The sequence below is a fragment of the Anas platyrhynchos genome, chromosome 4 (assembly GCF_047663525.1).
Source record: "Anas platyrhynchos isolate ZD024472 breed Pekin duck chromosome 4, IASCAAS_PekinDuck_T2T, whole genome shotgun sequence".
Classification (NCBI taxonomy): Eukaryota; Metazoa; Chordata; class Aves; order Anseriformes; family Anatidae; genus Anas; species Anas platyrhynchos.
This window is the reverse complement of record NC_092590.1, coordinates 55894917-55907929: the sequence shown is the minus strand read 5'-3', so window position 1 is coordinate 55907929 and position 13013 is coordinate 55894917. Positions and strand designations below refer to the sequence as shown.

Below are 13013 nucleotides of genomic sequence, written 5' to 3'. Positions count from 1 at the left end.
ATAAAAAGAAGTATTTAATTAATAATATGAAAGTATTTAAAAAATAAGAAAGCATTTAAAATCCTTCAAGTCAACGCATCTGCCTGCTTTAGGCACATTTCCACACAAAGAGTTTATTTTCTCTGGTACAGAGAAAAAAATAAACTGTGACACCAATGAAATGCTGGATGAGGCCGCCTCAGTCACTGCTTCACAGCGCACAGCCACACCCGAGCCATTTCAGGACAGCAAGTAATCCCCCAAAACGTCCAAAATAGCCAACTCTTCTACAGTGCACCAAGAAATTTCCAAACTATTTGCAAAAATGCAACAGGGAACTGATGCACAGGGAAACAAAGTGCACTGCTCACGGTCGCTCTGCAGACTGAGCCCCATCTTCCCATGCAACTTTACAAGATCAACTACCATATTTCACCTCAAAAAGCGTCTTTTAACTATACAGCTGTCTGCATTACAACTTATTTGCTCAATGTCTTATTTCTATGAATACCCAAGATCATGCATGGAAACAGAGCAAATCATTCTTTGAAGGAGAAATTACGAAAAGGAAAAAAAAAAAAAAAAAGGAAGACTGCCACATGACACCTAGAAGCGTTTATTTTATGCAACAAACTTAAATATGATCGTGTGTACATAAAAGTGTACACTTTATCTATGCTGAACAATGCCAGGAAACATAATATTGATGCAACAATCTTCTAAAATAAACATTAAAAAATGAGCCTGGACAGGAAGACAAAATGCAAAACAGACTTACTTCCAATCAGCACGATGCTTAAAATTGAGAGCAATCCTAAACATTTCCAACTTTCCTTACAAAGCTGCCAAAGTCCAACTATTTTTAAAAATCGATTTTTTTTTTCTTTACATCAATAATAAAAATCTGGTGACAAACATTATAAAATCAAATGCTGGACTGTCTTTACTCCTTTAAAATTTAGAATATTCCAACAGAACCGCAGGAGTAAAAACACTTAAAAGTGATATATGTTTTTATAAAACAAACATCAATATGTACATTTATTGCAAATTATATTAAACTAAAATGGAGGGAAAATTAAAAAATGAAATGTCTACTTGCGAATTAATAATAATTTTAAGTGATTACTTTCCCACTCTGATAAAAATCAGAAAGCAACATTTATAAAATTGCCACCACATGACTTTTCATAGCAGGGAACTGAAATCTGTACATCTTATTTTTGCAGAAAAGTAGGCAGGCAGAAAGAATTATACATAAAACAGTCTCCAAAAGTAAAGCAAAAAAAAAATTTTTGTGAATTTTTTTCCTTTAGTCTTGTTTAAAATCCATTCAGTAGACTTCTACTTTTTCTGTGAAACATGGGAATACCTGGCTCTAGGATCATGAATTTTCAATGTCAGTGTAAGGACCTCCTCTGACTTCCTTTAAAAAAAAATGCAGCATGAAAAATTAATGGTGTAAATACACTTTTAAACTCCAGAATGCAGGAACTGGAACCAAGTGTTAAGCAATTTGCTTAATTATTGACTTTTCATAAAAAAAGTCTCTGGGGAAATAAGTACAGATGCTTTTAGCCTCTTTCTCAAGAGTTTCTGCTTTACATTTCCATTGAGAAGGATTAATTTCACGTGAAAGGGAAGCATAGTTTTCCTTCTGTTTTCAGAGCTGAAAGCTGTGTGTTTTGAAGTAATTTCAGTTCCTGTACAGGAAATTTCTGAATCCTAGTTTTTGCAGAAGCTTGGAGCATGCCTTTATTTGGCCTTCATTTCCTCCCTTTTCGAGTGAGCTTTCTTTTTACCTTTTTGGGGGGAGAAAAGGAAATAAAAGTTAATTGTAAGGACAAGGAAATGACAACTGATCGTGAATCAAAATCCTACCTATATTGTTTACATTTTAGCTCATACATTCTTTTTTTATACTGAGTCTTCCAACTCTAACTTTTATCTTCTCAACTACTACGTAATTAATTCAATACAACTGAATCTCCATACGTATAGCATAACTTTCTGATAAACTTGAAAAGACACAAGTTCAATGATGATAATTTCATAAATTCTCTCATACACAGAAATACATTTATTCATAGCTTTCACGTGATTCAGAGAATAATAAAGATAATCTTGTTTTAATTTAATGTATGTAAATACCCACGTTCATAGAAAAAGCACTAATTTAAAAGCCAATATTACTTTGTTTTCAAATGTTTACACTAACTTGTATGTTTCTACATAAAAATATTTTTAATATACATTCTTCTAGAAATAAAAGACAAATTTCTTTAATTCTCTGCTGTTTAAGTAAAAAGAGGATTGTCCTATGTAAGATGTCTGCTACACCTTAAGGAAGCCTCCCTCTGCTATCTCTGTATCCTCAATATCTTCCAGGCTGCTCTCACAGGCCTTAAAAAGATCCATTGTATTCTGGGAATATCCTGGACTTGAGTCTACCTCCAACAGTGAATCTCCATCACTTCCAAGCACCTGGCTTCTGAAAAATGTTAACACTGTTTTGGTATTTTTTCCAAGAAACATCGATGCATTGTGTATTTCAAAAAAGCTATCTTATACATGGGGCTTATGTAAGGCTATGGGTAGTACAATTATTTTTTTAGAAAATGAAGATTTAAATAAATTTGACACATAAAACAAGCATTTCAAGGCAGTACACAAATATTATTCTCTTGAAAGACTGACCAATTTACTAGTATGGGAATCTTGCTGTGAAAGGGTAATTCATTTTTGATCAAGGTGCTCTGCAGCACTTTCAGTTTCAGAAAATCTCTCTAGAAATCAATCAGCCCAATTATTCATACTTCCTTTAGATTAAATTGAGATTTCTTCCAGCATGCTGGTTTGCTGACCTCACCCCTTATCGCTCTACAACTTTGGACACTTTTTAATTAAAATGACAATTGTAACTGATTCAACTAAACAAGTTTCCTCAGTGTTTTTTCTGCATTTGTGGTTTGGTTATATTGGAAATCAAATTAACACATTTCAACATTAGAAGACAGAACATAAATTGTCATCCAAGAGCTGTTTTTTAGATTACAGTTTCAAATTCTGCTGTGGATTTACTTTATATATACATATACATACATACATATATATATATATATGTATATATGAAGTTTGTTAATATTAAACAAGCATCAAATCCAAAATATCAGCAAATAATTACAGTTGGAATTACAATTTATTCTGTTCATTAAAGATGGTCAGTTTTCACGCCTTCGTTCCTCCATACCTGTAATTAATGAAAGCACTAAAAGACCCTCAACTCTTGGTTCTTTAAAACAGCAATTCTGGTAAACCGAACCAAGATGCAACATTCAAGAATTAAAATTTGGTGAAAACAGCTTATGTTATCCTACTCTGAGAGAACAACTTCAGTTTCCTCTAATCCTAGATACCCTTTCACTTACAGTGAAAAAACAGAAGATAACTATGTTGAACCATGAAGCATGGTGTTTATAAATTACCGTGGTTTAGTTGTGCCCTTTAACATATGCTAGATCTGTTATAATTGTATAAATGTATAATTCACAGTCTACCTTGAAACATATTTTTAATTTTATTCATTTTTACCTTTGTAGATCAATTTGTCTCTGTGCTGCTGCTGGCTTTTTTGCTGTGTCTTGCTGTTTTGGTGCTTTGGCGTTACCTGCCTCTAAACTCCCTGGACTTTCTTGACTGACTGCTGCCCTTTTCCTTCCCCTGACAGGTGGTTTATTTGTTTCCTCATTTTTTGCAGTGGTACCCTGAGGTTCAGGTTTGGGTGGACGCCCTCTCCTGGTTTTTGCTGCGAGTGATGGTCCTGTTTCATCTGCATTTTTTTCTTCTGCTTTTTGATGAATATTCTCAGTTCCAGATGCCGTTGCTGTTCTTTTTTTCCCACGTTCAGTGCTGTTTCCTTGTGTAGCCTGATCAGAATTAATTTCCTAGAAAAGAAAAATCATTCCTGTGAAGAAAGATTCCCAGAGGCAAACTCAAAGCATTACCTCTGTCTGACAGAAACATGAGTTTCTAAAACAAAGTAAGAATTCTTAGAGAACCATATCACATAGGCTTAGATCTAGCAAAACGTTTTACTAAACGGGGTTATAACATTAAACAAAAAGATTTTCTACACTGTGTGTTACGATAATCCTGTACTCAATGTATCTTTTAGTTGCTTGAAAATGAGACTACAGCAAGACTAATAATCACAGCTCCTCCCATGATGGTTTTTACCGGACAGGCTCCTTTAGTGCCTCTCTGCTAATCTGCAGGAAGGAACTGAGGAGTGAAAGTAATGACGCTGGTACAGTAAATACTTCAATAAATACTTCAATAAATGCAAGTTTTGAGCATGAACTTCAGTGAAGGTGCATGCTACTAAAGCACCAAACACCATTAAAAAGAAAAAAACGTGGCTTGTGGGGAATAAAGGAATTAAGGCCTAGTCACATATGAAACTGTTAATTCTGTTGAGTTTAAATAGGCATGGCTCCAATACACTGAACAAAGTAGTGGAAGTGTTTTAGTTTCATGAAGCACCATCTGTATGCGAAGGACAGAAAGGCTGGTGGCAATGTAGGTCTCTGCACAGGAAACTATTTACATGGAAACAAAGATGAAGCAATTGGATGCGGGACCTTCATTTGGACACTGGCTTGGGAAACAGTTAGGAAGAGAGGCAGAAAAAAGGGTATTTAAGAAGCATATCTGAGATGACTTAGCAATTTCAAACACACCAATTAAGTGTGTTTGAAATTGAGCACCTCACTATTAAAAGTGCTGTGTATGAACCAAGGGCATTTTGTTAAATATTCTTCCATTATTATAGATGTTTAAATAAGTCTTTTTTGGTTTCTGTAATTTTTATTATTGTTCTAACAGATTCAAAGGAGACATTTATAATTGTTATTCACAGTAACAGATAGCCATTCCTTGAAAATTTCAACCAAAGCCAGGTTTAAAGAACCTGGAAAGCATTTCAGACCTATTTCACACATGCTTTGCCTCTTATCTAACTTTTCAGAAGACCTCTATTATGGCAAAGTAGTACTAAAAAAGGGAAAAAAGAAAAAAAGGAACCATCATACTGTTGAAATTTCTGAAAAAAAAAAATCTTCTTCATTAGCTCATTGGTGTGAATATCACGTGGATTTTATTTGAAAATATTATGAAACATTAACTTGTTTTATGATGCAAGTCCAACACACCTGTTTATTACTCTGATTTCATCTAATTTAAAGTGACTGAGTAGATGCATAAATTCTTAAAATGCATAGAGCATGCACCATCTCTACATGTCCCTACAGCATTTGAGAAAGCTGCTTTGATTTTAGAATCAGACTCATCTAGCTTGGAAGCGACTTCTGGAAATCATCTGGTCCAACTTTCTGTTGAAAGTAGGTGGTTATCCTACTTGTCATGCCAAACTTCGAAGAGAATCCCAGCGTCTAGTTTTCCTCACAATATATACTTTTGATAATATCCAGCTGAAATTTCCCCTGAACCAACTTCTGCCTGTAGCCTTTTGTCCTGTCACCATGCAGCGTTAAGAAAACCTCTATCTCCTCTGTAAATACCTTCTAGGTATTGAAAGCCATGTAAGAGGCTTCTATTTTCTAAGCTGAAAAAGCCCAGTTCCTTGAACCTTTCTTCATATAACAAATTCTCCAAGCCTTTAACACCTTGGTGGCCCTTTGCAAGACTCTCTCTAGCTTTTCTGTGTCTGTGTTGAACTGGGGAGGTCAAGGTATTCCAGGTGTGGTCTAAAGAATATGGTCTAAAGATATGGCAGGAAAAATCACATCCCTTGATCTGCTGACTATACCAACACAGCCCAGGACTCAGTTTGTCCTCATGACTGCCAACATGTGCCGCTGACTCGCAGTCTGCTGGTTTGCCACCGTGATGGTCCCCCAGGCCCTCAGCAGACCCAGACAGGCAGATCCCAGCCCGCTGCACTGTTGCCTGGGTTTAATCTATCCCAGATGCAGGACTTAACATCTACCTTTGTTAAACTTCATGTAGTTATATGCTTTCTAAGTTAAAAAAAAAAAAAAAAGCATTGTTATTTAGGCATGGCCACTTCTCTTTAGTAGAAGGGGAAGGAGGCATTAAAATCCTCCAAGTTTAAATAAATGTTTAGAGTTACATGTTCATGCTAGAAGACCACTGGAAATTTTCTGGGCAATATCTCTGTTTACTGGAAAAATAAAATGAAGGTGGAAATCTTTTGGTATTTTACAAAAAAAAAGAACAGAGTACTTTCTGATTTTTCTGTGTTATTTTTGAGCAAGAGCTTTATTAATTACTCTGGATTACATTTTTGAAAGTAGTTTTGAAAATAAAGGGTCTTTCACTGCGCTAAGAAAATGGAACAATTACATGAAATGAAATCTGACGTTAACAATTCCTCAGAGAATATCCACAGTGATGTATACTGAATAAACCTCCAATGCCAAGCTAATTATAGAGATACAGCCCGTAAAATCCCCAAACATACCTTGTTTTTCACAGGTTCTGTCTTTGCTGGTGTGACTGAAATAATTCTCACAGGATTTTCATCATTTTCACTGACCCCAGTTTCTGATATATCTGAACTTTGTTCCCTTGTAGCATAAATGAAGACAAAATAAAACCAAAATACACACACACACACAAAAAAAAAAGCAAACATTTTTAAATATCAACACAGGCTAAATTAAAAAACTACAGTTGAATTTGCCTCACTCCATGCTCACACCCAGACTGAAATGACTGGAAGGGATTGCCTAGTTACTGAGCCAAGTCCCTTATCACACACACACAGTGCCATATAATTATTTTCACAAACATAAAAACAGTGCTGTAAACAAGACTGTGTTCCTTGTTTCAGACAGAAAAAGCTAATACTGGAAAGGATAGGAAGGAAAAATACAGACCAGCAATGCTCAAACTAATTTACGCAAACATACAAGAGTTTTAAAAACAAAATAGTTTGAAAAAAATCAAGGTAATTGCAGCATATATCACGCACACATACAGAACACATTCAGAACTGAGCTGTACTTCCCTTTGGCTTTAAGAAATGTAGCAGCTAGAGTTAACTTTCTCTGCTTTCTTTAACTCTTTATCTTATATTTTATCCAGTTAATCATTTCCTAACAAATTAAACTCGATCTTAAAATTTGAAAGTGTAATCTGTTTCTCCAGATCTCTGATAAATTTAAAAGTGCTGGATCCATGTTAAAATAACTATTACTGGAAGAAAGACAGACTATTACAATTATATGTTACATCTTTTCACTGAGCTCCTAGTCCTCTTAAGCATGCTCTTTTCTATTATTCTTAAATAAGCTGAATATTTTAACTACATCAAAAACACTTATTACCAGTCAGGATTGATCCCAATTTATTTATCACAAATGTGTAAGTTGCCAAAGTGTCCCTCCTGCTATATTACATGTGATTACAGACAGGCCATGCCCTATACACTTTAGTTAATTTTCATCTATTGAACACGAAGAAAAAGCAAATATAGCTATTTTATCTATGGGCAGATACTGATGTTTATAAACACTGGACAAAGCAAGATATCCTTGTTGTTCAAAGACAGGCATGCAAACCCAATCAAGTCCTGTACTAATGCATGCAAGTATACTGGAGAACATGAAATAAAGAGATGATGAAAGAACTTTCAATGTCCTGTACCTTGATCTGTTTCCTGCAGAAGAGCTCAGTTCAGAGTTTACACTGATATTGCTTCCAGTCTCTGATCCTGTAGTTCTAATATACGGTCTCCTTCCAGTTGCAGATAACGGTTTGTTTACTGTACCTAATACACCAGTTGGTTTTGGCTGAAAGAAAATGGTTTAATTTTAAAAGTAAGAACTTCAGATAATTATTTCATTTTTAAAGTATCTCCTTGAATATTTTAGAATACTTTTGCTGGATTATCAGTATCAGTCATGATGCCATCGGTTTAGAGCTACAGACCTCATCTTTACTTAACTAGCAGTCTATCATACTTTTGTTTCTCATCATTTAACAGCAGCTCATCAATGGCTTTGCTCTCCCTCCTGCTTTGAAGGGGTAGAGGCTAGAAAAGACTCAGATAAAGGTAGGTTACATAATACCAGGCGACTGAACAGAGCAACCTCTTATATTTGCAAAGCAAACCATCTTTGGGAAAAAGCTTTCCAAAACGTAATGCAGAATTAGTTCATTGCAACAGCAGAAAATGCATACGTTTTTGTTATATAGAAAGTAGGTGTACAGAATCAGAAAATATCTGGGACTGGAAGGGATCCACAAGGCCCACCGAGTCCAACTCATGATTCCACACAGGACTACTTAAAAATGAAACCTTATTTCTGAAGAGTGTTGTCCAAACGCTTCTTGAACTCTAGCAGCTCAGTGCTGTGCCCACTGCCCTGGGCAGCCTGTCCCAGTGCCCGACCACCCTCTGGGTGCAGAACCTTTCCCTAACCCCCAGCCTGACCCTCCCCTGACCCTGCTCCATGCCATTCCCTCGGGTCCTGTCGCTGTCCCCAGAGAGCAGAGCTCAGCGCCTGCCCCTCCGCTCCCCTCGTGAGGGAGCTGCAGGCCGCCACGAGGCCTCCCCTCAGCCTGCTCTGCTCGGGGCTGAGCACACCAAGGGACCTCAGCCACTCCTCATACATCTTGCCCTTCAGACCTTTCACCTTCTTTCCTTTGGAGGCCCTGTAATAGTTTTATGTCCTTCTTATATTGTGGCACCCAAAACTGCACACACTACTCGAGGTGAGGCTGCACCAGCGCAGAGCAGAGCAGGACAATCCCTTCCCTTGACCAGCTATCGATGCCATGACTGACACAGTCAGACCCTTGGGCTGCCAAGGCACACTGTTGACTTGTATTGTTTCTTAAAACCCCATCTATACCGAGGCTCTCTGATACAATGATATTTTTTGTCTTGCTACAGCTGGTATCTGTTGACTGATTTAGTCAGGCTGAGAAGGCAGTAGGAAGTTTGTTTTTTTTTTTAATTTTGTCTCTTGAGAGAAGGCAAGGAAGTTTTCATGACTGGCACATCACATTCTTTGTGCAATTTTACATTTCCTCAGAGAACAAGTTAATAAATTAACATTCTCACAAGAAAAAATAATTCCCATAAGTGGAAGCTGAGGGAGGAGGCAGGAAAGAGATACCACAAATGCTGGATAACATTTGGTGAGCAAAAAAGCAACATCTCCATAAAAACAGTCTTACTTTAGACATGTTCAGTAGCTGCATCATCCCAGTGCTAATACCACACTTTTACTTAAATATATTATTCTTGTCACATGTTTTCTTTGCTCAATTTACTCAGTATTTTTATCAAGTAGGAAGTATTTGGTGCAATCCACATGAGAGAGAAAAGAAAGTAGTTCTTCACAACCACCGAGTTGTGAATTTCTGGCACATACTGCTGTAAGAGGTTGTGATAGCATGGTATCAGTAGGTTCAAAACAAGAGCAGATAAATTTGTGATCAAGTCCATAAACAGATATCAAAACCAAAAGGCAGAGGTGTCTAGCATCCCATTGAAAGTTATGAAAGCTGGGAAATGTACTGCAAGAAATGGCTAGGCCTGCCTAATCGTGTTGGTTTGGTCACTCTGGAAAGTGAGTGAAAAGAACAAAACATAACTAAAAAATCCTGCTAATTTAAGATAAGACAGTTTTAGCCTAATTTGCTGAATGCCTTGAAAAGAGAGATGCTTTAAGTTTATACAACCAACCAGAAATGCTTCTTTTATCATATTTGAATGTTGTCAAAGGTGAAACAATTACATCAGTAGACATAAAACCACCAGCCTGGTACTGGCTGCTGCCAGAGAAGATAGTCTTCTGCCTGCCTCCTCTCTTCATAACATAATGCCAACACTTGCTAAATGAGCACACAACCATTTACATGCCCCCCACCCCTATTTTCCTGTCAGTGTAACAAGCTCAACCAGCTCACTGAATAGCATGCAGGCTGGTGTCAAAGTGTGAACATGAAGCAAGGAGATGCAGGATTCTGCCAGCTTAGCAAACCTCACCCACATGAACTGCTCTGATAGCGGAAGTTTTTGTACAGAATGAAACACAGTGTGAGGAGCAGCAATTTTAAATGATACGGCTATTTACATAGTGATCATCTGCCTCCACCCTTAAAATGAACAATTATCATAAGTAAATTCTGTTCTCACTGGAAACTTTAGAAACTAATGTAGTAATAGTTCACTTAATGCAGAATATGAAAATTAATAACTGCACGTTGAATTTACATTGGAAATATGATTTATACTGTTCTTGGTGTTTTTTGTTTGTTTGTTTGTTTTTTAACAGAAAAAGAGCCAGCATCGTTTCACGAAGCTTAAGGAAAAAATCTGCTAGTTTTGTAAGCTATATTAAAAAACATTCCAACATACTTTAAACGGAACCTTAGAAAGACAGTTTTCAAATCCCAAGAAAGGATGGCTGATGGAAAAAATGGAATAGAATGCTTATGGTGATTCAACAGCTATATTACAAGTATTAGGACTATAAATTTAAGACCTCCAATGCTAGCAATGTCATGGTTAAGTATCTGAATTGTAACTTTATGCCATACTTATCTGAATAAAAGAAAAACCTGTAATTACATGCCAAACTGTAGTTAATCAAGAACCTATGTCTCAGTACGAGATGGTGGGCTACACAAAGATAACAACCTTTGCGTTTTGTCCTCAACAAGTAATATGTGGAGTTACAGGCAGTAATTATTCCATCAAATAAAAGAATGTTAAATCGTTGTACATGAAGTCTTCATACAATTTTTAAACTATTGCAGTCCACTTCATGATTTATAATAAAACTAAAGAGAACATTTAAAAATCACAAGTAATATTCAAATTAATTGTAACTTGTCAAAATATGCTACCTTTCCTGTCAAAAGAAGAACCCTTGTCTCTTCTGAAATGTAATTCCTGTCATTGCAGAAATCCTGTGTAAAAGAAAATAAATAAATAACAATCAGTTTGTTTGATATCTCAGCCTTGCTGTTGTTTTTATATATTCATGATTGATTTCTCAAGTGTGATAGTATGATGTACTAGAGATCTTTTGTATTATGCAACCTTCTACTGATAAATGAATCAATCTAATAAAGATAGGTCAAACTAGTACTTTGGAGATCTATAGTGAGCATTATTGAATGACAGTATGCCATACTTGGAAGTTGGGATTCTTTTTTTTTTTTTTTCCTTAAATGACATGAATTGTTTGAATTGAAGAAAAACGACCACCCTTATTGACCGAAGAGAGGAAAACAGTTGTGGTTTTCTCTAAACAAACTACCATCTTTGTCACTCTAGCTATAATCTATAGAGACTAAATCCAAATCACTGCATATGAATGCAGGTAGCCTATGACAGACACCAGCTCCGTGTCACCATGGCATGTGCCATTTCAAAATTAAATAAACAAACTATATTTTCCTAAACAGACTCTGGAAAGGCAGTTAACCGTCTGTGATAATATGAGATGTATCTATCCTTCAGTATGATCAAAACTAGTCTGTACAATTACTTGGGTTCCACTTTTTAAAAGTATGTTTCTTAAATAACAATAATGCTGACAGTACTGCTCTACTCACTAGGACTACTGCTGAGCAATAAAAGGACTGACTTGTGCAGCAAGCAAAATAGCCAGTTATTGACAGCTACAAACATACCATGGATAACATCAAAAAATTTCCCCTTTTCTTTTTTTGTCTGCTTTGCATTCTAATTCAGATATACAGTCAGAATATGCATATATTCCCATTCATTCAGATGTACTTTTAAAATACTTTAATGAAATGATCTAGCCATACCTATTAACATGTTGATATTCTAATTAGCTCTCACTTCGTTATGCTAACAAGGCATAGCTTATAATACAGCCAGTGTTAAAAAAATTATTACTGATTATAAAAAGTATACATTTTCCCACTCGTTACTTTATGTTTTGGAGATAACTTGCTCTCAGTTATAAAATCAAACTATTTCCCCCTATTAGTAACAACTTTACCTTTTCAGGTTGCGTAAAAAATTTGGTTGGCAATACAGGGTCCTTTGGTGAATCCGCATTGCATAAAGCACTTTTGCTGTTGATTACACACAATGCTACATCACATACTGTATAAAGTTTCTGAAGAAAAAAAATAAAAGAAACGTATGCTTTAGGAATTACTGTTTTTACAGGTGTACGGAGAATGTAGTTCTTCAAGAAGTTTTAACCTGTGCATGAAAATTACCACCGCTGAGGATGTATTTTGTAATTATACAACATTAACAATACTGTTGGCTCTTCAGACATTTATAATATGAAAAATGTGGGCTCTATTTAATAAGAACTAATAAAACTATACACGCCTAAGCTGTACAGAAAAAGCTCTTTCTGTAAGCAAATCAACACAAATGGTTTCTCATCTCTGCTGGAAACTAATAGTTTTAACAGTAGCAATATACTACAGCATTTCCCCCAACAACAGAAGATAGTTATGTCGGGAAATTAGAGATTTGAAGTTAAAACAAGCAGTTGGGCAGTAACAGGAACATTTAACAAATTTTGTTTATTAACTTCACTGGGCACAGTGTGCTAGCTAAGGTCAACATGGTTCTGAAAGAATGAGATTGGTGACATACAGACAATGCTCGCAATTAACACACTCTCTAAAAGACAATAAAAATGTCTGAGCTAATGCTTTCAAATTTCCTGCAAATCCTGTTCAGCAACTGCTTGTGAAACCCTTAGCCCATCACCCAACACTTATCTGAATTGCATTTCTTACTTCATTGGCCTTTGGCTCATCAGGAGACTGAGCATCTCGGGTAAGCTTGATGTTTTCTGCCATTTTTTTCATGAAGGCATGGCTATTGTTCTCATTCTTTGTCATTAAAACTTCAAGCATGAACCACAGGCACCTAAAAAGCCATAAAACCACAAGCAATTACATTCCAGCTTTTATACTGTAGCTCCCACTTACAGCAATGTCTTATTATTTATTATTTCCAGCTCTACTAGGTT

General features: G+C 36.0%; 1 protein-coding gene across 3 annotated transcripts in view; it reads right to left on the bottom strand.

Annotated features, from left to right (window-relative positions):
- Nucleotides 1-579: 579 nt before the first annotated feature.
- PDS5A (PDS5 cohesin associated factor A) overlaps nucleotides 580-13013 on the bottom strand; it is a 78595-nt gene continuing 66161 nt past the window's right edge. For 2 of the 3 annotated variants that reach the window (XM_072037698.1, XM_072037699.1), the window contains exons 27-34: nucleotides 12778-12910; nucleotides 12015-12134; nucleotides 10885-10947; nucleotides 7669-7814; nucleotides 6482-6587; nucleotides 3571-3923; nucleotides 2320-2470; nucleotides 580-1781 (exon numbers count right to left, since the gene is read on the bottom strand). In XM_072037698.1, the coding sequence (XP_071893799.1) occupies nucleotides 1746-1781; nucleotides 2320-2470; nucleotides 3571-3923; nucleotides 6482-6587; nucleotides 7669-7814; nucleotides 10885-10947; nucleotides 12015-12134; nucleotides 12778-12910 (1108 nt within the window). In that variant the 3' untranslated portion in view covers nucleotides 580-1745. The remainder of the gene's footprint in view (nucleotides 1782-2319; nucleotides 2471-3570; nucleotides 3924-6481; nucleotides 6588-7668; nucleotides 7815-10884; nucleotides 10948-12014; nucleotides 12135-12777; nucleotides 12911-13013) is intronic. The other variant, XM_027457222.3, reaches the window with a different exon arrangement.